Source organism: Oncorhynchus tshawytscha, linkage group LG19 (genome assembly GCF_018296145.1).
Source record: "Oncorhynchus tshawytscha isolate Ot180627B linkage group LG19, Otsh_v2.0, whole genome shotgun sequence".
Lineage (NCBI taxonomy): Eukaryota > Metazoa > Chordata > Actinopteri > Salmoniformes > Salmonidae > Oncorhynchus > Oncorhynchus tshawytscha.
The window spans coordinates 8413578-8441338 of NC_056447.1; the positions used below are offsets into that span (position 1 = coordinate 8413578).

The 27761-nt window shown below is 41.8% G+C and overlaps 1 protein-coding gene across 3 annotated transcripts in view; it reads right to left on the reverse strand.

Moving 5' to 3' along the window:
- Positions 1–27761, reverse strand: part of ptpn9a (protein tyrosine phosphatase non-receptor type 9a) — a 39267-nt gene that overhangs the window by 8496 nt on the left and 3010 nt on the right. For all 3 annotated transcript variants that reach the window (XM_042301339.1, XM_042301340.1, XM_042301341.1), the window contains 5 exons: positions 17796–17939; positions 12420–12509; positions 3224–3348; positions 904–1009; positions 650–760 (listed from right to left, as the gene is read on the reverse strand). In XM_042301339.1, coding sequence (XP_042157273.1) covers positions 650–760; positions 904–1009; positions 3224–3348; positions 12420–12509; positions 17796–17939 — 576 coding nt within the window. The remainder of the gene's footprint in view (positions 1–649; positions 761–903; positions 1010–3223; positions 3349–12419; positions 12510–17795; positions 17940–27761) is intronic.

Genomic DNA, 27761 nt, shown 5'->3' on the forward strand with positions numbered 1-27761 from the left:
GGGGAAGGATGTAGGAAAGAGTGAGGGCTTCACCTACCACAGTCAAATAACTTCCTTGCTCCGTTTCAAAACACACTCACGTCATTACAACTGGACCACATGTCAATACAAGTCTGGAATCCTTTTTTAGGACATCCTGATTTGTAAGCTGTAGGTTTAAGCCTTCAGGATGTTCAATGGATTCAGTACAATAGAGGATTAGGTTGATTTCATTCCCATTCAATGCATCATGGGACAAGACATCAGATTGAAAATGTGACTCGATAAAAATAAAAAAAATAAAAAAGGAGTAAGTCAATAAATAAAACCAGGGTTTCAAAAACTAATTTCTGGGGCCTCCCCTGGGTGCACATTTTGTTTCCTTCCCTAGCACTACACAGCTGATTCAAATAATCAAAGCGTGATGAGTCGATTATTTGAATCAGCCGTGCATCTGAAAAACGACTGTTTTAAATGGAAACTGATGGCGCAGCTTGCATGGTGCTAGCAACACCAGGGTTGTGTGATTCCTGCATTGGCCACATATACTTAGGAGGTAGGTTTAGAACATCAGTCACTGTCACACATTCTTGATAGTTAAAGTTGGACTTGGTGCTCGTTTCTGAAGATATGATTCTGCCCATAGTGAGAACAATACCACTCCACTCACCCGCTCCCTGAGTTTCTCCTTAAGCAGTAGGCTCAGCAGGTTGTAGGGCACGCGGAACCAGACAGGGGCACCCACTATCAACACTTTCTTCAGCCTGGCAGGGAACGCCCCCTGGTGGAGAGCAGAGCTGCAATTTTGGAACGGTTTTGCAATCCTGGCCACTTTTTCATAAACATACATTTTCTGTCAACATATTATCCTGGTGAACAGATATTGATACACTACTACAATATGCTGGCTCAGTACTTTCTAACCTTGAGTAAGTTGAGGATCTTCTTGCTCAGGTCCAGCTCAAAGTTGGTGTAGTTGGAGCCCGCCATGTCGTAAATGAACACCAGGCCGTTTCTTTGAGTTTCAAAGCTGGAGGGAAAGCGTGCGCAAAGCTGTCATCAAGGCAAAGAGTGGCTACTTGAAGAAATTCAAATATATTGGTTTGTTTAACACTTTTTTTTGGTTAACACATATGGAATCATGTATTTCATAGTTTTGATGACTTCACTATTATTCTACAATGTAGAAAATAGTAAAAAATGTTATAAAAACCCTTGAGTAGGTGTCCAAACTTTTGACTGGTACTGTATGATGGTAATACCTTCTTAATACATTATAAGCAGATGTATAATTCCGTGTGCTATGCATAATGTACTATAATGAATGCCATTGATGCACAATTAGTGGTGTAAAATATATATATATATATATATATATACACACACACCTGCCAGGTCACACACACACATCAACATGTCTCATATTTGGTACAATTTGTCTTTTTTTTTACCCAGTGGTCTTGATTTTCAATGAAAGGGAATTGATCATGTCATTTAACCCGGCGTCTCATCCACATAACTGAACAGATAATACTGGTCCTCCGTAACTTAGTTGGTAGAACATGGCGCTTGGAACACCATGATAGTGGGTGAGATTCCCAGGACCACCAATACGTAAAAACATGTCTTTGGATAAGAGTGTCTGCTATATGACACACACACAGCTCAAAAAAATAAAGGGAACACTAAAATAACATCCTAGATCTGAATGAATGAAATATTCTTATTAAATTTATTTTTTCTTTACATAGTTGAATGTGCTGACAACAAAATCACAAATTATCAATGGAAATCAAATTTATCAACCCATGGAGGTCTGGATTTGGAGTCACACACAAAATTAAAGTGGAAAACCACACTACAGGCTGATCCAACTTTGATGTAATGTCTTTAAAACAAGTCAAAATGAAGCTCAGTAGTGTGTGTGGCCTCCACGTGCCTGTATGACCCCCCTACAACACCTGGGCATGCTCCTGATGAGGTGCCGGATGGTCTCCTGAGGGATCTCCTCCCAGACCTGGACTAAAGCATCCGCCAACTCCTGGACAGTCTGTGGTGCAACGTGGCGTTGGTCGATGGAGCGAGACATCTTGTCCCAGATGTGCTCAATTGGATTCAGGTCTGGGGAACGGGCAGGCCAGTCCATAGCATCAATACCTTCCTCTTGCAGGAACTGCTGACACACTCCAGCCACATGAGGTCTAGCATTGTCTTGCATTAGGAGGAACCCAGGAGGATCCCAGGGCCAACCGCACCAGCATATGGTCTCACAAGGGGTCTGAGGATCTCATCTCGGTACCTAATGGCAGTCAGGCTACTTCTGGCGAGCACATGGAGGGCTGTGCGGCCCCCCAAAGAAATGCCACCCCACACCATGACTAACCCACTGCCAAACCGGTCATGCTGGAGGATGTTGCAGGCAGCAGAACTTTCTCCACGGCGTCTCCAGACTGTCACGTCTGTCACGTGCTCAGTGTGAACCTGCTTTCATCTGAAGAGCACGGCGCCAGTGGCGAATTTGCCAATCTTGGTGTTCTCTGGCAAATGCCAAACGTCCTGCACGGTGTTGGGCTGTAAGCCCAACCCCCACCTGTGGACGTCAGGCCCTCATACCACCCTCATGGAGTCTGTTTCTGACCATTTGAGCAGACACATGCACATTTGTGGCCTGCTAGAGGTCATTTTGCAGGGCTCTGGCAGTGCTCCTCTTGCACAAAGGCCGAGGTAGCGGTCCTGCTGCTGGGTTGTTGCCCTCCTACGGCCTCCTCCACGTCTCCTGATGTACTGGCCTGTCTCCTGGTAGCGCCTCCATGCTTTGGACACTACGCTGACAGACACAGCAAACCTTCTTGCCACAGCTCGCATTGATGTGCCATCCTGGATGAGCTGAACTACCTCGGCCACTTGTGTGGGTTGTAGACTCCGTCTCATGCTACCACTAGAGTGAAAGCACCGCCAGCATTCAAAAGTGACCAAAACATCATCCAGGAAGCATAGGAACTGAGAAGTGGTCTGTGGTCCCCACCTGCAGAACCACTCCTTTATTGGGGGTGTCTTGCTAAATGCCTATAATTTCCACCAGTTGTCTATTCCATTTGCACAACAGCATGTGAAATTTATTGTCAATCAGTGTTGCTTCCTAAGTGGACAGTTTGATTTCAGACATGTGATTGACTTGAGTTACATTGTGTTTAAGTGTTCCCTTTAGTTTTTTGAGCAGTGTATATAAAATCTCTGTTCTCACCTCTCCACAGCCTGGTCCAGGAGATAGAAAAGAGCTTGCAGGACAACATGGTTGCCTGTCTTGTTGGGGTGGTGGAGTTTGGCCGTGTACAAGGCTATGGAGGCACCTGATGGGTCTCGCACACTCTGGTAGAACAGAACAGACAGGGGTCAAATTAAGGAGCGATTAGGGTGTGCATCTTGGCATCTGTGCCCCGCGGTGTAGCTAACATCCTAATATTCAAATAAGATTCTATACAGTACCTTAGTTGAGCAAAGGAAGAGAATAAGCAGCACATCACAAACCAGAAGTATTTTAAAACAGTGTTAAAAAGTGATCGCAAATTTAATTTAGTATTAAAGTCAATTTTTTTCTGTTGATCTAAACACACAGGGAATTGTAAGTGGTATTCTGACAGAGGTGCATAAAGTTGACAGTAGAAGTACATACAGGACTAGTTGCACACTGGATTCAACATGCAATCATCAAATACATGGGACAGAGCAGCAGCGTGCAGGTCCAAGTATCTAAGATGGGGTCTGGGTTCAGGTTGACCACAAGGTGGCAGAGTAGACATGACCATGAGAAGCAATGAGAGCTTTGGCCACGTGGAAGCACCTGGGTTCACAGTCAGATTTAAAATGGGCGCCGCCTCTCATCTCTGAAGGAGTGACTTGTATGAAACAACCAGTATGAAATGGGACATTGCACTTAAGCGGAAACAATTGTTAAAACAACGGTCCCATTCAATTAAAACATGTTACCAGGTTACTGGAGTATCAGTGAAAATACATTGTTCTTGCACTTTGCGTAACCGATTCAAAATGACAGAATTTCAACTGAATAGTCTAGTCTGAACCACAACAGTGAGGAGCATACAATACATTGCCACAATTTACACTCACCCCAACATCCAAAAAGCAGATTGACTATTTTGACAAATTTATTTACCCCTTTATCAGGGCCCACATTCATAAAGTGTCTTTGAGTGAGAGTGCTGAATAAGATGTTTGACATTTTAGATTAGAATGAATAAGATTACGTGGAAGACATGATCCTAGATCAGCACTCCTAGGCGCATAATGAATACGGGCCCTGGACACTCCTGTTATTTGAGGGCAAAATAGTCTTACGACTAAAAATACCTGACAGGATACAGACAGAGGGCCAGTGCTGAAGTGGTGGAAGTGTTCTTTCTGTGAGGAAGGAGGTGGTCTCAAATTGATGCAGCAGACTGGCAGTGGCGTGACAATGGGAAGGGAGGGGGGGAGAGAAGAGGGATCGGTGACAATCAGCTGTCATAGCTCTAGCCCTGCTGACTGACTCAGATTTCCAGGCAAGGAGGGCAGGGAGAGAGGGAGGGACCCTTCACTACCACACTTGATCCCAGTCCAAGACAAACTACATGGAAGGACCCGGACTTCTCTATTTGAACTATTGAGTTATGAACCAATTGCAACAGTCTTCTAAAGACTACCAACATGATATTACACCACCCCCCCAACAACATTCTTGCTGAAACTCTACGCAGCTTACCATTAACATTCACAATTCTGAATTAATATAAAACAGCATTTTGAATTCAACATCCAATTTATATTACTAGTACTACTACTAGCAGCCTTTTACACTCATACCCGTATATGGGTTGAAAATGTCAAATTTGCACACTGATAAGAGCCTAAATTGAAACTAGTGGCTGTACAGTAACATGATCTCAGGGACTCAGTCACAGCTCTGTAAGGATTTTGACAGCCGTTCTGACTTAGACCACCACACGCGACTAGAAGTTTCCCCCATCCTCCCACTAATTTGGCAGCTTTTGCACATTTTTTCATTGCTGGAGTGAGGGAAATGCTGTAACTTACAAGGGCTACGTGTTTTGAAAGCTGAGACGTTGATGATTATAATACCACATTGATGTCATACAAGCAGGCCAAACACCCATGAGTCCAAATGTGCACCTCACATTTCCATATCATAAAACTATTGTAATATACACTGAGTGTAAATTACATTAAAGACACGAGCTGACCAGGTGAAAGCTATGATCCCTTATTGAAGTAACTTGTTAAATCCTCTGGCTCTGGCTTAGAATACATGGATAAATACCTAGGTGTCTGGCTAGACTGTAAACTCTCCTTCCAGACTCACATTAAACATCTCCAATCAAATTAAATCTAGAATCCGCTTCCTATTTCGCAACAAAGCTTCCTTCACTCATGCTGCCAAACATACCCTTGTAAAACTGAACATCCTACCGATCCTTGACTTTGGCGATGTCATCTATAAAATAGCCTCCAACACTACTCAGCAAACTGGATGTAGTCTATCACAGTGCCATCTGTTTTGCCACCAAAGCCCCATACACTACTCACCACTGCGACCTATACGCTCTCGTTGGCTGGCCCTCGCTTCATACTCGTCGCCAAACCCACTGGCTACAGGTTATCTACAAGTCTCTGCTAGGTAAAGCCCCACCCCATCTCAGCTCGCTGGTCACCATAGCAGCACCCACTCGTAGCACGCTCTCCAGCAGGTATATCTCACTGGTCACCCCCAAAGCCAATTCCTCCTTTGGTCGCCTTTCCTTCCAGTTCTAGAGAAGCTAGAGATTCCCATCTCCCTCACTAGCTTTAAGAACCAGCTGTCAGAGCAGCTCACAGATCACTGCACCTGTTCATAGCCCATCTGTATACAGCCCAGCTATCTACCTCTAGTTGCGATACAAACGTTCGGCTATACGTTTTGATTTTTAATACATTTTAAGGCTGCATGATGCGACTAATGATAATTCGAAAGAAAAAAAAAATGCATGAAAGGCACGAGCTCCGATTAGTTTGTTTTGTGCAGGCTGCATACACTTCAGTCTCTCCTTCACAATTTGACAAGCACTTAATATTCTAACCAGGCCTTATATTTCCCGGTGGCATCCTCCTTGTGTGGCTGTAAAGCCCCCTAAAAAAAAATCCATCACTTTTGCAATCCAAAGTGTATTGTGCTCTTGGGCTGAATATAATAATTAGAATTCCCTTCTCCCGGCTACCATACGCCGAAGCACCTCTCACTCAAAAGGCTCTCTCAGATATCTCAATTAAGTGATCGGGTCCTTCTCACAGGCATCTCAGCGAAGTAGTATACTACAAGTGAAGACCGACATGTCGGGGACGCAACTGCGCGAATCCCTCATCGAATTTGGAGGCACGTTGCCTACTTTGTCTGCCAACAAAATGAGTAGGCCTAACGAACACCTATGTCAAACTACTATCCCCATAGTTCTAAAGTTAAACCTATTCTATTGGTCAACCTCTCCTTCTGTGCTATAAATAAATATTCCAAACATACTCTGGGACATTTGTGGGATGTGAGATCCCAAATGAATACAAACAAACACTCGCATCAAAAAACTGTTTAAGAGCAAATGTGGCTGACAACAGATCAGAACCATTTAGCTTAAAAAAAAAATGTTGATAAACTATTAGGCTATTTCTTCACATAAGCGCAGCAATGCACACACTGCAGTAGGCTAGGGAGAAAACTTAAAAGTGACTGCAAATGGAATAAAGCATGTAACGCTTTATTATAAATGTGCAATTATGGTGAAAATTCTTAACCAAACTTGAAACTCACATGCCACCTATGTATGCCACTTAGGCTCTACACGGGTTGTAAAGTGGATTAAACGTAAAGTTATTTGGCCACTTTAGTTGTGATACAAAAGCATAAAGGCCTATGGACTAGGCTACATGAGGTGAGCGACTATGATTTTTTAAATAATCACAGAAAGGCATGCACTGTTTCTTGGCATACTGCACATGCTGGGCATCATTCACAAGTGAAAATACAGTTGAAATGGTAAGTTTATATACACTCAGGTTGGAGTCATTAAAACTTGTTTTTTCAACCACCACAAATTTCTTGTTAACAAACTATAGTTTTGGCAAGTCGGTTAGGACATCTACTTTGTGCATGACAAGTAATTTTTCCAATAATTGTTTACAGAGATTATTTCACTGTATCACAATTCCAGTGGGCCAGAAGTTTACATCCACTAAGTTGACTGTGCCTTTAAAACAGCTTGCAAAATTCCAGAAAATGCCATGGCTTTGACATAATGGAGTTGATTGGAGGTGTACCTGTGGATGTATTTCAAGGCCTACCTTCAAACTCAGTACCTCTTTTCTTGACATCATGGGAAAATAAAATCAGCCAAGACCGCAGAAAAAAAAAAGTTGTAGACCTCCACAAGTCTGGTTCATCCTTGGGAGCAATTTCCAAACACCTGAAGGTACCTGTTCATCTGTACAAACAATAGTACGCAAGTATAAAATACCATAGGACCAAGCAGCCGACATACTGCTCAGGAAGGAGACGCGTTCTGTCTCCTAGAGATGAACGTACTTTGGTGCAAAAAGGGAAAATCAATCCCAGAACAACAGCAAAGGACCTTGTGAAGATGCTGGAGGAAACAGGTACCATAGTATCTATATCCACAGTAAAACTAGTTATATAAAAGCGACAGAACCTGGAAAGGCCTCTCAGCAAGGCAGAAGCCACTGCTCCAAAACCGCCATAAAAAAAGCCAGACTACGATATGCAGCTGCATATGGGGACAAAGATGGTATTTTTTGGAGAAATGTCCTCTGGTCTGATGAAACAAAATTAGAATCGTTTGGCCATAATGACAATCGTTATGTTTGGAGGAAAAAGGGGGACGCTTGCAAGCAGAAGAACACCATCCCAACCGTGAAGCACGGGTGTGGCAGCATCATGTTGTGGGGGTGTTTTGCTGCAGGAGGGACTGGTGCACTTCACAAAATAGATGGCATCACGAGGCAGGAAAATAAGGGGGATATATTGAAGCAACATCTGAAGACATCAGTCAGGAAGTTAAAGCTGGGTTGCAAATGAGTCTTCCAAATGGACAATGACCCAAAGCATACTTCCAAATTTCTGGCAAAATGGCTTAAGGACAACAAATTCAAGGTATTGAAGTGACCATCAAAGCCCTGACCTCAATCCTATAGAACATTTGTGGGCAAAACTTAAGGTGTGTGCGAGCAAGGAGGCCTACAAACCTGACTCAGTTACACCAGCTCGGTCACGAGGAATAGGCCAAAATTCACACAACTTATTGTGGGAAGCTTGTGGAAGGCTACCCGAAATGTGTGACCCAAGTTACACAATTAGTATTTGGTAGGATTGCATTTAAATTGTTTATGTAAACTTCTGACCCACTGGGAATGTGATGAAAGAAATAAAAGCTGAAATAAAATCAATAATTCTCTACTATGATTTTGAAATTTCACATTCTTAAAATAAAGTGTCCTAAGACCGGGAATTTTTACTAGGATTAAGCGTCAGGAATTGTGAAAAACTGAGTTTAAAATGCACTTGGCTAAGGTGTATGTAAACTTCAACTGTACATAAGTTCAAGAGTAAAAATGTGCTTAACAATACACATCCGTTGCATGGAATAATAGTAATAGTGTTTAAAATAGTTTTTTTTATGACTACCTCATCTCTGTACCCGACACATACAGATAATTGTAAGGTCTCACAGTCGAGCAATGAATTTCAAAACAAGATTCAACCACAAAGACCTGGGAGGTTTTTCAATGCCTCAAAAAGGGAACCTATTGGTAGATGGTTAAAAATAAAATAAAAAGCATGGTGAAGTTAATAATTACATTTTGGATGGTGTATCAGTACACCCAGTCACTAAAGATACAGGCGTCCTTCCTAACGCAGTTGCCGGAGAGGAAGGAAATTGCTCAGGGATTTCACCATGAGGACAATGTTGACTTTAAAAAAAATGTGAAAAGGAATATAAAAATATTACAAACATTCATCCTGTCTGCAATAACACACTAAAGTAAAACTGCAAAAAATGTGGCAAAGATATTAACCATGTCCTGAATAAAGTGTCTGGGGCAAATCCAACACTCAGTACCACTCCTCATATTTTCAAGCATAGTTGTGGCTGCATCATAGGTATGCTTGTCATCGTCAAGGATTAGGGAGGTTTCTTTGGATAAAAAGAAACAGATAAGCACATGCAAAATCCTAGAAGAAAAACCTTGTTCAGTCTGCTTTCCAATAGATACTGGGAGACAAATTCACCTTTCAGCTGGACAATAACATAACACACACTGGAGTTGCATACCAAGACAACATTGAAAGTTCCTGAGTTACCAAATTACAGTTGACTTAAAAATCTTAAATCTATGGCAAGACTTGAAAATGTCTGTCTAGCAATGATCAACAACCAAATTGACAAAGCTTAAAGAATGTTAAAATATTGTACAATTCAGGTATGTAAAGCTATTATAGACTCACAGCTGTAATTGATTCTAACATGTATTGTCTCAGGGGGTTGAATTCTTATCGAGTCAAGATACATTTGGTCATGTAGTGTATGTGGACACCTGCTCCTCAAACATCTCATTCCAAAATCACAGGCATTAATATGGTCCCTACTTTGCTTCTATAACAGCCTCCACGCTTCTGGGAAGGCTTACCACTAGATGTTGGAACATTGCTGAGACTTGCTTCCATTCAGCCACAAGAGCATTAGGGAGGTTGGGCATTGATTTTTGGCGATTAGGCCTGGCTTGCAGTCGGCATTCCAATTCATCCCAAAGGTGTAAGTTGGGGTTGAGGTCAGGGCTCTGCACGCCAGTCAATATTTTACACACCGATCGACAAACCATTTCTGTATGGACCCCACTTTGTGCACGGGAGCATTGTCATGCTGAAACAGGAAAGGGCCTTCCCCAAATTGTTGCCACAAAGTTGGAAGCACAGAATCATCTAGCACGTCATTGTATGCTGTAGCGTTTATTTCCCTTCACTGGAACAAGGGGACTAGCCCGAACCATATCACAGCCCTAGACCATTATTGCTCCTCCACCAAACTTTACATTTGGCACTAAGCAGTCGTGCAGGTAGCTTTCTCCTGGCATATACCAAATCCAGATTGGTCCATCGGACTGGACTGCCAGTTGGTGAAGCGTGATTCATCACTCCAGAGAATGTGTTTCCACTGCTCCAGACTCCAATGGTGGAGAACGTTATACCACTCCAGTTGACGCTTGGCATAGTGATCTTAGGCTTGTGTGCGGCCATGGAAACCCATTTCATGAAGCTCCCGACAAACAGTTATTGTGCTGATGTTGTTTCCAGGGGCAGTTTGAAACTTGGTAGTGAGTGTTGCAACCGAGGACAGACTATTTTTATACGCTACAACACTCGGCGGTCGTGTTCTGTGAGCTTGTGTGGCCTACCACTTCTCGGCTGAGCCGTTGTTGCTCCTATACGTTTCCACTTCACAATAACAGCACTCGGTTAACCGGTGCAGAAATTTGACGAACTGACTTGTTGGAATGGTGACATCCTATGATGGTGCCACTTTGAAAGTCACGGAGCGCTTTAGTAAGGCCAAGCTACTGCAAATGTGTGTCTATGGAGATTGCATGGCTGTGTGTTCAAATTGTATACACCTGTCAGTAACAGGTGTGGCTGAAGTCAACCAAATCCACTAATTTGAAGGGATGTCGGGATGTCCATATACTTTTGTATATATAGTGTATATTAGTGTTACACAAATCAAAAAAACATTTAATCCCACTTTGTAACACCAAAATGTGGAGAAAGTGAAGGGGTGTAAATCATTTCTGAAGTCACTCCAGGATAAAGTCACCCGACGACAGGATAGACAGTAAACAGTAGCAACAGCATATGTGATGAGTCTGTCAATGCAGATTACTAAATAGTAGCTATTGGTTAGCTATTTAAACTGTTTTATGGCTTGTGGGTAGAAGCTTTTCAGGAAACAAAAAAACCTTAGTTGAAGACTGAGTCATAAAAGTGCATTGAAATTACTTAGGAACTGTGCACACTTTGGAGGTGTGTGGCCACTTGGAAGCACCAAATAGTTATACCTCTCACTCAAACCCTTTTTTTCCCCCATCTTGTTGCACCTACCCCAAATGTTCCAAGCATATTATCATACTACTGAATGTATCCAGAGAAATTTTAACAAATGCAGCAAATGTAAAATGCACATTAAATCAACAGTGTACCTTTAGTCTAAGAATTTCCCATAATCTCTAAACGGTTCCCTTTTAATTGCTACCATGGTTAAGCTCATACAGCTCCAGAAATCTCAAAGCTGTAAAATAAAAAAAGTTCAAGAGCATTTCCTCTGCCGGTCTCCCCATCCTGACGAGAGCTTCCTCCTAATGGGGAGTGAGTGACAGGAAGGGAAACAACATCTACTAGCTACTCCATAGACAGAGGATAGTCTAGTCCTGGAGTTGTTATAGTGTTCATCTTTTTCAGCATCTGGGCTGTGTTCAGTAGGCACGATGCAGGAGAAAACGCACAGGGTTGCCAAAGCTGGCATACACAATTGGTTAACAGGGATGTGTGCTTATTCCTCTCCTGTACTCCCTGTTCACCCACGACTGTGTGGCCACGCACAACTCCATCGATGGGCCTGCAGTGGAATGCGTTGAGAGCTTCAAGTTCCTCTGTGTCCAAATCACTAAGAACTTAATGCACACAGTCGTGAAGAAGCCGCGACAGCGCCTCTTCCCACCCAGGAGGTTGAAAAGGCTTGGCATGGGCTCTCAAAATCCTCAAAAAGTTGTACAGCTGTACCATTGAGAGCACCTTGACTGGCTGCATCACTACTTGGTATGACAATAGCACTGTCCTCGATCGCATGGCGTTACAGAGGGTGGTGCGGACAGTTAGGCGGTGTAAAAGGAAGGCCTGGAAAATCATTAAAAAGACTCCAACCACCCAAGCCACAGATGTCAAGTCAGACACCAACAAGCACCTGAACAGCTTTGATCCCCATGCCATAAGACCACCAAATAGCTAACAAAATATCGGAGTTGACCTTTATATTTTCTACCGTCCCTATGCACTCACAGGGCCCAACACACACAGCTGCTACTCTGTTGTTAATAATATATCCTGATGCCTAGTCACCTTACCCCTATCCCTGCACATTGTAAATATGGTACTGGAACTGACCCTGTATGTAGTATGCTTAATTTGTGTTCTTATTTTTTTTTTTTTTAGATCTTGTGTGTTTGTTCTACAGTGTCAATTTTAGCATTAAATTATTGATTACTGCATTTTTGGTGTTAGAGCTTGTAAGAAAGGCATTTAACTGTACATGTGACATTAAAACTATTAGACTCACCAGCACAGTGAACTTTCCACTGAGCAGTTCTGAGCGCAGAGGTTCCTCCTGTGGCTGTAGTTTGACAATGCCCTCTTTCAGACGGGTCTCCTGGAAACATGAGAAAGAGTTAAAAGGGAACATCAGGCCTGTGAGGCCTACAGTACAACATCCATCCACTACACAGGTGTTCGGGTTGCAATGTGTGCATGCTTTTTGTTACAGTCCAGCACTAAACACACTTGATTCAAATCCACCTACATCTTCAATGTAGGCCGCTACTATTAGTCCAATCAGGTGTGTTTGTGCCGAGCAAAGGTCTGCTTCTGTTCCAGCCCAGCACAACGAATTCAAATGATAAGCTAATCAGTCTTCAATTAAGATCTTGATTTGTTGAATTGGGTGTGTTGGTGATGGGCAGGAGCAAAAGATTGGAGGATGCAAACAGAACTGCATTCCTCATCCCAGACAGTGTCTCAGAACTCTTCAGTGACTGGCCTTTCCTTAATCTGTACTGATCAAAGGCAATAATATGGATAACGCCTACCAGCGAGTGTGCTTTCACTCATGTGATTACAAGGAAGTTTAGATGAAAGGAAAGAGAAAGGAAAATAAACCATTTGACAGATGAGCTTCAGGATGTGTTGCTTCAGTGCTAGGATGTGTCATATTACAGAGATACCATGATATAGAAGCAGATAAGCTATAAATACCTGTGGGAAGCTGTGAATGAAACCTTGTAGGCTACACTACAATAACAGTTCCAAAGGACTACCTGCCCAAGTGACTAGAGCGCCTTTACCTTGTCTCCCGCTTTGCTCCACGCGGATCAAGAGGCTTCAATGGACTACCGTGGAAAACAGTTGGATACCCGTGGACAAAGGACTATGAAGTATTACATAACATGCTTATTACAGTTATAGGAGGGGTCACCATAGAATTAATGTGGGGGACAATATACTAGTGGCCCTATGGGGCAAAGTAGCATTCGATATTTAGTGAGAGTGCACACAAAGCACACTACCAGTGAGTACAAATGGGAGAAATGTATTTTCTTCAAATTTTTGTCCAGTTTAATTACCATATTTAATTATTAGAGCCTTGAATGTGTCCTCTGGTGTGACATAATGCTAATATAAAAAGGCTTAATGATTCTCAAATTGACAAGAAAATGTTTTGATTACTTTGAAATTCCACATTACTGATTGGATTTTTTTTTTAAACAATAATTGAATTGTATAATGACAGTAACCAAGTGTCTCCCCATTACATTTAGAGTAAAATTCGCAGTAATTTCATAACCTTTAGTTTACTTGTATATTATGATGTTTCCTGCCTCAGATGTCCTGCAGTGATTTTTTAAAACTTTCTGTTGAAAAGCAATATTCCAAGTACAAATACAGTAAAGTTCACACACTCAAGGGTAAAAAAAATATGGTTTGAGCAAAATACTGTTTAGACAACTGCAAACTTCAAGGAGTAGGGCATTCAAGGAGTGGTTTCAATGGAAAATTAGTGAAGTCATCAGCCCCCCTTTGCTTGAGGAACAATAGAGGTGCAATAGACTAGCCAGAACCGCTTCAAAGCACCTTGGCTTAGATTCTACAAGTATCTGGAACTCTGAGGAATGTGACACCAATCCTCCAAGAAATACCATAATTTGGTGTTTTGTTGATGGAAAACACTGTTAAAAGTCACCTCTCCAGTGTTCAATTGGGTTGAGATCTGGCGACAGACTGCCATGGCATATGGTTTACATTGTTTTCATGCTCATCAAACCATTGAATGACCACTCGTGCCCTGTGGATGAGGGCATTGTCATCCTATGGGGCCATAGACATGGCCTGCCCAGCATTTTTAGACATGACCCTAAGCATGATGGGATGTTAATTGGGGCGGCAGGTAGCCTAGTGGTTAGTGTTGGACTTGTAACCGAAAAGGTTGCAAGATCAAATCCCTGAGCTGACAAGGTAAAAATCTGTCGTTCTGCCCCTGAACAAGGCAGTTAACCCACTGTTCCTAGGCAGTCATTGTAAATGAGAATGTGTTCTTAATTAACTGACTTGCCTAGTTAAATAAAGGTAGAACCACACCTGTGTGGAACCACCGACTTTCAATATACTTTGTTTCCCTCATTTACTCAAGTGTTTCCATTATTTGCCAGGTACCTGTAGGTCACCATTTGAACCAAATGAAGTTATATTTGCCTTTATGGACCAAAATAAATAAATAAGACAAAAAAGGGTGTCACATCAACAAGCCAAATACAGCTCAACCTCAAACACTTTCATTCAAGCAGACGTAAAACATGGGCATTTCAAACACCTTTCACAAACTTATTCATACGAGGCAAGATTATTCAGTCCTTAATTTTTTTTTTTAAACACCACAAAAAAAAAAAAACCTGATTAAGTGACTTAATGCAAGAAGCAAAATCTAGCCACATCCTGCTGCTATTCAGGAAATTAGAGGGAGAACAAGACATTTGGGAACATTCCATTTTCTGTGGTGGATTGGAATGGACAAGTCCCATTTTGTGTTCAACAGTTAGAGCCATTTGTCCACAAAAGTGACTAAACACAGCCCTGTCCAAATGGAGGATTAATTAAAGGTCAACTGCCCCTTAGAACCAACTTCTGTTTTTAACCTATATGGCATCAATATGAGTCAAACAAATTAGTGTCCAAAATTTACTACAAACTGTAAATAGGATAATTTTTGGTCATTAAGTCAGGTCTCATCCAAAACTGAGTTGAGAGTTTGTCACGATTTACTGGAGAGATGGGTATGGATTACTTACATGCCCACTTTTGCCAAATGTCTAAGTGCTCTGGAGCAGGTGTCTGTCAAGGATCTCTGTACTTTGCTCCGTTCATCCTTCCCTCAATCCTGACTAGTTTCCTAGTCCTCCCTAACCAAAGCCCTTCTACCCCGATTGCTTAGTTTGGCTGGGCAGACAGCTCTAGGAAGAGTCTTGGTGGTTCCAAATGTCTTCCATTTAAGAATGGAGGCCACTGTTCTTGGGGACCTTCAATGCTGCAGACATTTTATGATACTGTTCTCCAGATCTGTGCCGCGACACAATCCTGTCTATGCGCTCCACGGACAATTCCGTCGACCTTGGTTTTTGCTCTGATATGCATGGTCAACTGTGTGACCTCAGACAGGTGTGTGCCTTTCCAAAATCATGTCCAATCAATTGAATCTACTACAGGTGGAATCCAAATCAAGTTGTAGAAATATCTCATGGATAATCAAAAACAGGATGCACCAGAGCTCAAATTTAGCAAGGGCTCTGAATACTTACGGAAGTAAGGAATATATATATATATTTTTTAAACCCGTTTTCGCTTTGTCATTATGGGGTATTGTGTGTAGATTGATTTAAAAAAAAAAAAAAACATTTTAAATCCTCAGCAATTTTAGAATAAGGCTCTAACAAAATGTTGAAAAAGGTCAAGGGATCCGAGTACTTTCCGAAGGCACTGTATAGGTTTACTACTAGGGATGCACAAAATAAATCGGTAAGCATAGTTTGAGTGCACTGTATATGCAAATTAGCCCATAACACCACCTATACAAAATAGGCCTAGGACTATACATCCTTTAAGCAGGGTTCATACAGACATTGGCAAGTCAAATTCAAGGACTTTCTCAAGCACTTAATTGAAGGACTTCAGTGTTATACAACTGTATAATTTTTTATAAAAATGGTACATATAGGGCCTAATATACAGCAGAATCCCCCTCCCCAAAAAGCATGTAGCGTAAAAAAGAAAAAAAGTTGGCCATTACCACTAAGCATTTATATTCAAATTATGATTACATTCTAAAAGTACTGTATGTGAGAATAATGTGGACATTGTCTGACTAAAATAAATGGGATGCAAGGAGATTTTTCTGTAGCCTATGTGGCCGATGCAGGCACACATAAAGCTATGAATAGCTGAAGCATTAATCTCACCATGTGTCACACCATTGCTGTTTTTATAAAGAGAATGTGACAAAAACCAGGTTCCCCCTTTTTTTTTTCTTCTTTTTTAAATGGAAGACTGTTTGGAAACCCAAGTTGAAGCCAACATTTACCACAACACCCTTCAACTGAAGTGGCAGGAAACAAACGATTGGACACGCTCACAAAAACTTTTTTTTTAATGAAATCACAGATAATTGTAGGAGCAGGACAACTTATAAATTGGCTCCAACAATTACCCAGACTTTTCAAACACCACACTGAGGAGATGTCGGTTGTCAAGGTAGGCAGCCTACTCCAAATTCAAGTAGGCTAATTCAAGCCCCTTGTATTGTTTAAAATTGCAGGTCTAACATGGAGTGTTTTCGTTTTTTATTCATTAGCAGATCATATTGTGAATAAGCCCATTGCGCTATGTAAGTTGTTAGTCTATCCTACACATTTGCGCACAGTAGACTGAGTCCAATCCGAGGCACAAAACCATGAACCCATTACCTTGGGTGCTGTGTGCTCTTCAAACATTTATTTGCACATTGTTATATTACTGGGGCGGCAGGTAGCCTAGTGGTTAGAGCGTTGGTTCAGTAACTGAAAAGTTGCTAGATCGAATCGAGCTGACAATGTAAAAATCTGTCGTTCTGCCCCTGAACAAGGCAGTTAACCCACTGTTCCTAGGCCATCATTGTAAATGAGAATTTGTTCTTAACTGAACACTGCTTCTACAGTTCTTAGAACACTGCTTCTACAGTATTATGGAAAGTATGGTTTATTCTACATAAAACTGTTACACGGTATAGAATATGTACATAGGTTCAACAATTGCACTCTTCTCAAATGACTCTGTAGGCTACATTCCTCAGTAGCCTACATCTCACATCTGCCTGTAGGTCTTGAACTCTACCTGCTCAGCACATGGGTTGAGGCAAACTGTCCATAACCTTTCCATCTATGTAATGTATTACAGGACTTCGTCACTTACCGGAGACTTTGCTAGTAAAGTGCATATTGTAACACTCAACTTCACTTTTTCATGACACTATATTTACACCCACTAACATATTGCATTATTTTATGGCTGGTTATGACACCTACATAAGTGTCAAAAAAATGTTTTCCTTTCGTTTGAAAGTTTGTTTCTTAAATTCTTCAATCATTTACAAAATAATTCTAATTTTAAATAACTTGTAGAAAATACGTTATGACACTGTCATGACCATCAATCATATAAGCCCAAATGTATGCACGCCGACAAACACACATCCACCTGCATGTGACCAGAGGAGGTTCTTCCAGAAAGGAAGAGGGGGATGTTCCCCCTCAAATGTAGGAAAAAAAAACATTAATTAAAATAAATCTTTCTAAAAAGTTTAGTTCAGCAACCACTGGCACGCCCCACCCACACACACACACACACACCCACCCACCCTGTAGCTGTGGAAGAGCTCGATGGCCCGGAGCACGTCGAACTTGCGCGCCATGAGGAACTTGACGGCCACTTCCCAGGACAGGGGGGACACTCCATGCTGAGTGGTCCACTTGTTGATTTCCTCCAGAAACTCCTTGGTAGCCTAAAAATACACACAGAGAGAGATGGTCACACACAATGTACTCACTCCAGGGAGAAATGAAAGACTAGAATAAGTGAAACTCAAGTTTAACATGACACATCCTATGAGGAAGTGGTGCATGTATGACCTTTCTATGACATGAAATGCTATCTCACAGGAGGCTACAGAGGGTAGGACAGCTCATAAAGTCTGGAATGGTGTAAAGGTAATGGTATAAAACATGGAAACCATTCCATTTATTCCGTTACAGCCATTACCATGAGCCCTTCCTCCTCTTTAAAGTGCCACCATAGGTTTACTTAGGATGGGGTGTTTGGTGGGGGTGGGGACTTAACTTGGCTGTGAAAAAAAAAAAAAATAGCATAATTTTTAAAAATTCATAGGTACAGTAGCACTTTTTGCTTCCACATTTCTGTACTTCCAACAGTGGTCTATTAATCTAAATCAGAACAACTGGATTCCATAAGGTCTGACTATCAAACCTACCAACACAAGGGACGCGAGTGGCATTGCAAATGTACGGTCCCTTACTAGATGTCTGCAGGTGTTATTAAAATAGGCCGACGGCCTCAAGTCGTCCCCCAGGGCCCGGTTTTCCAGGAAGTCAAACTAAATGTCAGAGAGACTGATGTTTAAATTCTTTGACATTTTTCTGCTGTACAGGAAAATTCCACCAGATGGCGACTAGCTGCTTATTGCAAATGGTCAAACCATTAAAACGTACATGGCCGTTTCTCGTAAAATGGAAAAGACTTTGAAGACGAAACTCGTGAGCACAGGTTTGGCCCAATGTACTTTTAGCCCAGAAACAAGATGGCGTCGAGGCCTCAACGCTCTTTGAATGAATGCCCATTTTCTGGGATTAAAGGTTGAAAACGGTAATACAGCACTAATTTGACCGCTTCAAGTCTAAGTACATAAAGCTACGGTGTAAGGAAAAATAGAAACATCCATTTATCTATCGTAATTTTCTAGAAATCGTACAACGTCCGTTTGGTGATGGTTAAGCAAATGTGTTTTTTTCTTCAAAAAAAGTTAGATCCAGTTGCAGCGTATTAAGGCGAATCTGTTAAGGCAGGTTGAGGCACTACGTGAATTTCTATACACACAGTCAATGTGGAGTGACACAGTGTGGGGTTTACATACACAGAGCCTGCAATAGTTACCGGTGTTCAAACTATCAAAGAACCGTCAGATCTGAAATTTTATAAACCTGTTCTGGAGCTTCAGTCGGTAGTGCACGGTGAGCTGTGTGGCTCTAAAAAGATTCTCAGGCCGAGAAACACCTTAGTCCATTTGCAATAACTCAATTCATTTTGAACGGTGCGAAAATGACAACACTTAGAAAAGACCCAGAAATCACAAGACCAGGTGCATTGAAACCGCCTCGACCCAGAGACGGACCCTAAAGTTTGTCCGATAGCCATTTCAGGGATCCTGTTACAACACCCGGAAAAAGTGCATTTTCGGCACTAATTAAAGTCGCTGCTCGGTCTCCGAACTCAGGAGTCGCTTCAGCTAGGCCTACACATAATGTCAGAACTGGACCTGCAGATAACACGTAGTTACGTTCTAAGTTTTTTTTAATGGTTTTAACAGAAGGTGCTGTGAATTTTGGGCCGGCTCTGAAATGTGATAGTTGGCTTCTAAACGAGTTGGACAAAGTGGGTTTGGTGTCAGTATGTACCAGTTTGGTGTCAGAATGGTATCTTATTGACTGATGGCCTGATGCCCCACTTGAATGTAGCTCGCTTAGTTTGACTGCAGCGGCCGTGCATAGAATTAGTAGATTTGGATAGAAAACACTAAAGTTTCAAACTGTTAAAATAATGTCTGAGTATAACAGAACTGATTTGGCAGGTGAAAACCTGAGAAAAATCCATTCAGGAAGTAGGATTTTTTGTTGTAGTTTTCTATTCAATGCTATCACAGTAGCCATTGACTTGGTAAATGACCTTTAAATAGCGTCAGACCGAGGCATTGCATCCGTCCTCGTGCTCCTAGACCTTAGTGCTGCTTTTGATACCGTCGATCACCACATTCTTTTGGAGAGATTGGAAACCCAAATTGGTCTATACGGACATGTTCTGGCCTGGTTTAGATCTTATCTGTCGGAAAGATATCAGTTTGTCTCTGAATGTTTTGTCCTCTGACTAATCAACTGTAAATTTCGGAGTTCCTCAAGGTTCCATTTTAGGACCACTATTGTTTTCACTATACATTTTACCTCTTGGGGATGTCATTCGAAAACATGTTATGCGGATGACACAGCTGTACATTTCAATGAAACATGGTGAAGCCCTAAAATTGCCCTCGCTAGAAGCCTGTGTTTCAGACATAAGGAAGTGGATGGCTGCAAACGTTCTACTTTTAAACTCTGACATAAGAGATAAACTTTAGCACTAACTGAACACCACTGCTAGAATCCTGACTAGAACCAAAAAAACTTGATCATATTACTCCAGTGCTAGCCTCCCTACACTGGCTTCCTGTTAAGGCGAGGGCTGATTACAAGGGTTTACTGCTAACCTACAAAGAAATACATGGGCTTGCTCCTACCTATCTTTCCGATTTGGTCCTGCCGTACATACCTACACTACGGTCACAAGACGCAGGCCTCCTAATTGTCCCTAGAATTTCTAAGCAAACAGCTGGAGGCAGGGCTTTCTCCTATAGAGCTCCATTTTTATGGAATGGTCTGCCTACCCATGTGAGAGACGCAGACTCTGTCTCAATCTTTAACTTCTTGGATATAGGGGGCGCTCTTAATTCATGGATAAAAAAAAACGTTCCCGTTTTAAACAAGATATTTTGTCACGAAAAGATGCTTGACGATGCATATAATTGACAGCTTTGGAAAGAAAACACTGACGTTTCCAAAACTGCAAAGATATTGTCTGTGAGTGCCACAGAACTAATGCTACAGGCGAAACCAAGATGAAATTTCATACAGGAAGTGCCCCAGATTTTGAATGTGCTGTGTTCCAATGTCTCCTTATATGGCTGTGTATGGGTCACAAATGAGCTTAGACTTTCCGTCGTTTCACCAAGGTGTCGACAGCATTGTGACGTATTTGTAGGCAAATCATTGGAAGATTGACCTTAAGAGACTACATCTACCAGGTGGCCGCTTGGTGTCCTCCGTTGCAATTATTGCGTAATCTCCAGCTGCGTGTATTTTTCGTTTGCTTCGAGGAGAAACACAGCTGCCACGAATGATTTATCATCAAATAGATATGTGAAAAACACCTTGAGGATTGATTCTAAACAACGTTTGCCATGTTTGTCGATATTATGGAGTTAATTTGGTAAAAAGTTCAGAGTTGTAGAGACTGCATTTTCTGATTTTTTTCTTAGCCAAACGTGATGAACAAAACGGAGCGAATTCTCCTACACAAATAATCTTTTTGGAAAAACTGAACATTTGCTATCTGAGAGTCTCCTCATTGAAAACATCCGAAATAATTTTGAATGCTTTTCTTGTTTTTGTGAAAATGTTGCCTGCTGAATGCTAGGCTTAATGCTATGCTAGCTATCAATACTCTTACACAAATGCTTGTGTAGCTATGGTTGAAAAGCATTTTTGAAAATCTGAGATGACAGTGTTGTTAACAAAAGGCTAAGCTTGTGAGTGAATATATTTCTTTCATTTCATTTGGATTTTCATGAATAGTTAACGTTGCGTTATGGTAATGAGCTTGAGGCTATAATTACGCTCCCGGATACGGGATTGCTCGACGCTAGAGGTTAAGTCTTTACTGAAGACTCAGGGGGTCATATGATGGAGTGTAGTCTGGCCCAGGAGTGTGAAGGTGAACGGAAAGGCTCTGGAGCAACAAACCGCCCTTGCCGTCTCTGCCTGGCCGGTTCCCCTCTCCACTGGGATTCTCTGCCTCTAACCCTATTACAGCCCTCTAGTGATGTGGGGGCTGTGCTTTGGCAAAGTGGGTGGGGTTATAGCCTTCCCGTTTGGCCCTGTCTGGGGGTGACATCGGATGGGGCCACAGTGTCTCCTGATCCCTCCTGTCTCAGCCTCCAGTATTTATGCGTCGGGGGGCTAGGGTCAGTTTGTTATATCTGGAGTACTTCTCCTGTCTTATCTGGTGTCCTGTGTGAATATGTGAATTTAAGTATGCTCTCTAATTCTCTCTCTCTCTCTCTGAGGATCTGAGCCCTAGGACCACCTGGCATGACTCCTTGCTGTCCCCAGTCCACCTGGCCGTGCTGCTGCTCCAGTTTCAACTGTTCTGCCTGCGGCTAAGGAACCCGGACCTGTTCACTTGACATGCTACCTGTCCCAGACCTGTTGTTTTCAACTCTAGAGACAGCAGGAGCGGTAGAGATACTCCTAATGATCGGCTATGAAAAGCCAACTGACATTGACACCTGAGGTGCTGACTTGCTGCACCCTCGACAACTGTGATTATTATTTGACCATGCTGGTCATTTATGAACAACTTGGCCATGGTCTGTTATAATCTCCACCCGGCACAGCCAGAAGAGGACTGGCCACCCCTCATAGCCTGGTTCTAGGTTTAGGTCTAGGTTTCTTCCTAGGTTCTGGCCTTTCTAGGGAGTTTTTCCTAGCCACTGTGCTTCTACACCTGCATTGCTTGCTGTTTGGAATTTTAGGCTGGGTTTCTGTACAGCACTTTGAGATATCAGCTGATGTAAGAAGCGCTATATAAATTTGATTTGATTCCAGAGCTTAAGTCGGTGAGTTGTGGCTCTAGGTTCTCAGACCGAGAAACAGCCTCGTCCATTTGCAATAACTTCAATTAATTTTGAACGTTGTGAAAATGACATTTTAAAAAGTTCCAAATTCACAAGACTAGGTGCATTGAAACCATCTCGGCCCACACAGACAGAGCCTTAAGTTTGTCCGATAGCTCTTTCATGGACCCCACAGCAACGCCCGGAAAAAGCGAATTTTCAGCACTAATTAAGGTCGTTGCTGAACGATCTTAATCGAGCCGAAACTCATGGTCGCCTCAGCTAGGTCTACACAATGTCAGAACAGGACTCGCAGCACGAATATAACCATGTTTTTGAAGGTTTATGGTTTCAACAGAAGGCACTATGAATTGTGGGCCAGCTCTGAAATATGTGAATCCTGGCTATTAAAAGAGTTGGACAAAGTGAGTTGTGTCAATATGATATCTTATTGACTGACTTGATGACAGTATAATATATTGCAAATGGACAGTGTACATTTCCAATGTATTTACCATCACCAAATGGACAGGCTGAAATCAACACAAGCGATGGAGACGAGCGATGGACAGGAACCACTATCAGTGCTCGGCCATCCCGAGTTCAACGAGCCAGTCAATTGAGCATTTCTACAGTATATTAGAGCATGTCCAATTCGTGTTGGTAAATGCCCATTGTAAGACATTGCAAATGGACAGCCGTGCACCTGGCAATTGAACGGGTTACAAGGAGCGTATTTTTAATATGGCTCTAAATGGTTTCAGGGGGGGTACTAGGGGTCCATGGCCAGGTATGGAGCACCCCCCACCCAGGTCGAACCAACAGGGGCCAACTTTTAAAAAAATATTTTAAACAAGGAGAATGTGTGCGCCTAAATTGAAAAATGTAAGCACAAAGAAATTTGGGAGCACAATTAAAAATATGGGGTAATAAAGCTGGAATCTATCAAATTTGTCTAGGCGCAAAATTCCAGGTCACACAGCAAAACATTTAGGCTATATGCAAGTAAAATGGTTGCACTGTAGAGCCCTGTGGATGTAGATTTCACACACACCCATCTGCGCACACCAAACACAGACGCTTTGGCCACTAAGATGGTTAAGCAAAATGTACTTTAGATACATGAACACTGCATGGGACTGTCCCTCCCTCCCCTCCCTTGTTGATTTACCAATCACACAACTGTGAACACAATTCCATTTCAGCACTCTGCTCAGTTATCTAAGCATTCTTTATGAACTACAAGGTTGAGTAGAGATTTGAATCAACAATGTTTTTAAAAGAGAAAAAGTGATGTGCATAAATGTTTTATAGAAGAATGCTATGAAAAATAACATTAGCTATTGGAGCTGACGGGGCAATCGTCAAGGTGGACCATTAACTTCCGGTCCCTCATATCATGCCATCTTCCCTCTAAACACCAGGCCTGAAGGAGCTAATTCAAAGCTTTAAACTTCCCCATTATCCATTCACTAAAATATTCAAAAGAAACACATTTGGACAAAAAGGGTTTCATAACACTATATATTCATTCTGTTCTGTATTTTCTATGATTTATTGTTTGTATATTGTTGTATTTTACCTTCGTGGGACTATCAGTGTTTTGTTACTTGCAATGGTTTGTTTTTTGAGGACCCAAGGAAGAGTAGCTGCAAAATCTGATGAAGATACAAATAAACAAAATCAGTAGTAAAACCTACAGTAGTGTGAAAAGGCACTAGAGACCCCCATTATATCATGTTTCAACTAGAAAAGAGACCAATCTAACCGTGCACGCCCTCTAGGTCCATCCATGTCCTCCCGAAAGGCTTCCGGACATTCTCTTTGACGAGCCCAGCCAGGCAGCACCAGCAAGCTGTCACAGAAGCCCGTGGGGGGAAATGAAAGCTCAAAGCAAGAGTTCCACTTCTCCAGCCAGTGAGAGGGGGTAGTCAAGTCAGGCTCTTCAAGAATACAAAAAGCTACTGATGAGCAGAGCTAAAAAGGACAGGATGCCACCGTCCTCCTCTTGCAAAGCCCAGGCTTTCGAAGACAAACTGGTGAGTGTCAGGGGCTCCTGCACTATTAAAACAGCTAAAAGCTGAGAAGGCCAACTTGTAATTGTTGAAAAAAGAAATTGCACAGTGTTGCTGTATTGTGTTTTCACCATGTAGGTTCTTTCATTCTCATCTCCGTTTCTGTGTATCAGTCGATTCTTTTAACTGGTAAATCCAAGAATGTCACGATATTGGCCCGGCTCTTTTAGAAATCTCACGTAAAAAGCATTTCCTCTGGTTGCAGGTGGCGTTTAAAGGAGGTGGGCCTCAATATCTAAATCAGATTATCAGTACATTTTAAAGTGCTCTAAATAGTATGATCTTTTTTTGATCTTCCTAGATAAATATCAATTGTATAAAAACTGATACGATATAAAATATGAGTCGGGTAAAAGACAACAAATGGGCCAATAATACCAGTCTGGCTCAACTCAAAATACCACCAGGAACTCTGGACTCCCAGAGAAGATGAAGAAATGCTATTATTATGATCCAAGAGGCCAACAACCAGGATTCAATAACGGACCACTACAAATTGAGATACACAAGGACACCGAATATGCTCTCAGACTCACCCATAGGCCCATTAAATTACAATATTATTGAGGGACTAAAAACAGGTGTTTGTGCATGGATAAACTATTCAAATGTAACCTACCTGTAGAATAACGTTCTGGTTCACCAAAACTTTTAACCTTCACAGTTCACACTTGAACATGCACCAAGAGTTGGACCCATTACTGACCTGTTACGTCAAGATAGGTACCTTTTCTAATTCAGGGGAACTAAGTGCATGAATGGATTCCTAAAAAAGTATTCCATGGACCCTGTGTGTCACCAACCCAAAATGTTCTACTTCGAAGAAAAATGTTTTGGCGCAGGCAAATTCTGTGAATCAAGAGGATACATGCAAATATTTACACATTGTAGAGGATTCAGTATGTTGTTCCTCAAATGGTGGTTCTGCTGGGTTACACATGTTGCAATAAAAGCAAAAAGTGTCCATCCTCAGAGTCATTTTCTTATGGATCTTGCTCCATCTGCAGAAAAGCAAAAATGACTGCTTCCTCTAGGAACAGGTCACAGCCTTCCCATACACTATTTCTTCCTAACAAAGACAGTAATTAATTTGCCAGAATTTTACATAATTATGACATAACATTGATGGTTGTGCAATGTAACAGCAATATTTAGACTCAGGGATGCCACCCTTTAGATATAATATGGAACGGTTCTGTATTTCACTGAAAGAATAAACATTTTGTTTTCAAAATGATAGTTTCCAGATTTGACCATATTAATAACCTAAGGCTCATATTTTAGTGTTATTATATTATAATTCGGTCTATGATTTGATAGAGCAGTCTGAGCGGTGGTAGGCAGCAGCAGGCTCGTAAGCATTCATTCAAACAGCACTTTCCTGCATTTGCCAGCAGCTCTTCGCTGTGCTTCAAGCATTGCGCTGTTTATGACTTCAAGCCTATCAACTCCCGAGAAGGCTAGCAATACTAAAGTATCTATTAGAACATCCAATAGTCGAAGGTAAATGAAATACAAATGGTAGAGAGAGAAATAGTCCTATAATAACTACAACCTAAAACTTCTTACCTGGGAATATTGAAGACTCATGTTAAAAAGGAACCACCAGCTTTCATATGTTCTCATATTCTGAGCAAGGAACTTACACGTTGGCTTTTTTACATGGCACATATTGCACTTTTACCTTCTTCTCCAACACTTTGTTTTTGCATTATTTAAACCAAATTGAAAATGTTTCATTATTTATTTGAGGCTAAATTGATTTTGATGTACTATTTTAAAATAATTCAGTATTGTTGTAATTATCATTAATAAAAATAATGCAGATTAATCGGTATCGGCTTTTTTTGGTCCTCCAATAAATCGGCATCTCCATTGAAAAATCATAATCGGTCGACACTTGCCAGTTGGTCCGTGCATGCTTTGAGTACACGTCCTGGTAATCAGTCTAGCCCCACAGCCTTGAGGAATGTTCACCTGTTTAAAAGGTCTTGCTCAGATCGGCTTTCCAAAAGGAAAACGAGCCTAAGCACACAGCCAAGACAACGCAGGAGTGGTTTCGCGAAAAGTCTCAATGTCCTTGAGTGACCCAGCCAGAGCCCAATCAGATGTCTCTGGAGAGACCTGTAAATAGTGACACTCCCCATCCAACCTGAGACCTTGAGAGGGTCTGCAGAGAAGAATGGGGAAAAACTCCAAATACAGGCATGCCAAGCTTGTAGCGTCGTACCCAAGAAGACTCGAGGATGTGATCGCTGCCAAAGGGGGCTTCATCAAAGCCGCGAGTAAAGGGTCTGAATACTTATGTAAATGTGATATTAAAGTTGTAGAAAAGGGTATCTGAATACTTTCCGAATGTACTGTAGTTACACTTCCTACTCATTATTGCTGCAGTGCTTGTTGTAGTGCTGACTGGAAATAGGAAGAACATATATTTTATGGCTTATACAAAAAAAAGTGTTGAACAGTGTTGACAGCGCTGAGTAAGAACTTGAACGCACTCATAAAAACATTTCTTTGCCGTATTTGTGGACAGTCTCTAGTCATGGTTGTAAAAATCTCAGTATAAACTTTGCTGTAGTTTTCTTTTATGCCTGCTACATTACTGCAGACACGGTCATCTGAGCCATCCGATTGGCCAGTGGTAGGCCTATAGTGCACTTGATTGGTTCTCTGTGCCCACCTGAAATGCAGTGTTTGTACCGTCAGACACATTAAATGGTTCAAAATGGCAACAGTTTGCGTTCCTGGAGCGCAAGGCAGCTGAATCGGGTGCGCCTTCCGCAAAAGCCAGAGAGAATTTAAAAAAAATAGGAACTCAAAGCGTCATTGTTCCATTATTATTTTTTACAGAAATGTTTGCCGATCAACTAGGAATGCATTGGAGATCAACCAGTTGATCATGAGCAACAGGTTGGTGACCACTGTTCTAGAAAAGTTGATTGAAGTACAATCTGTTGCTTCTCTCAGTGGGCTGATATTTTAGCATGTCAGTCTCGGGGCTACTGCACACGCAAAGCTTAGAGGGAACATT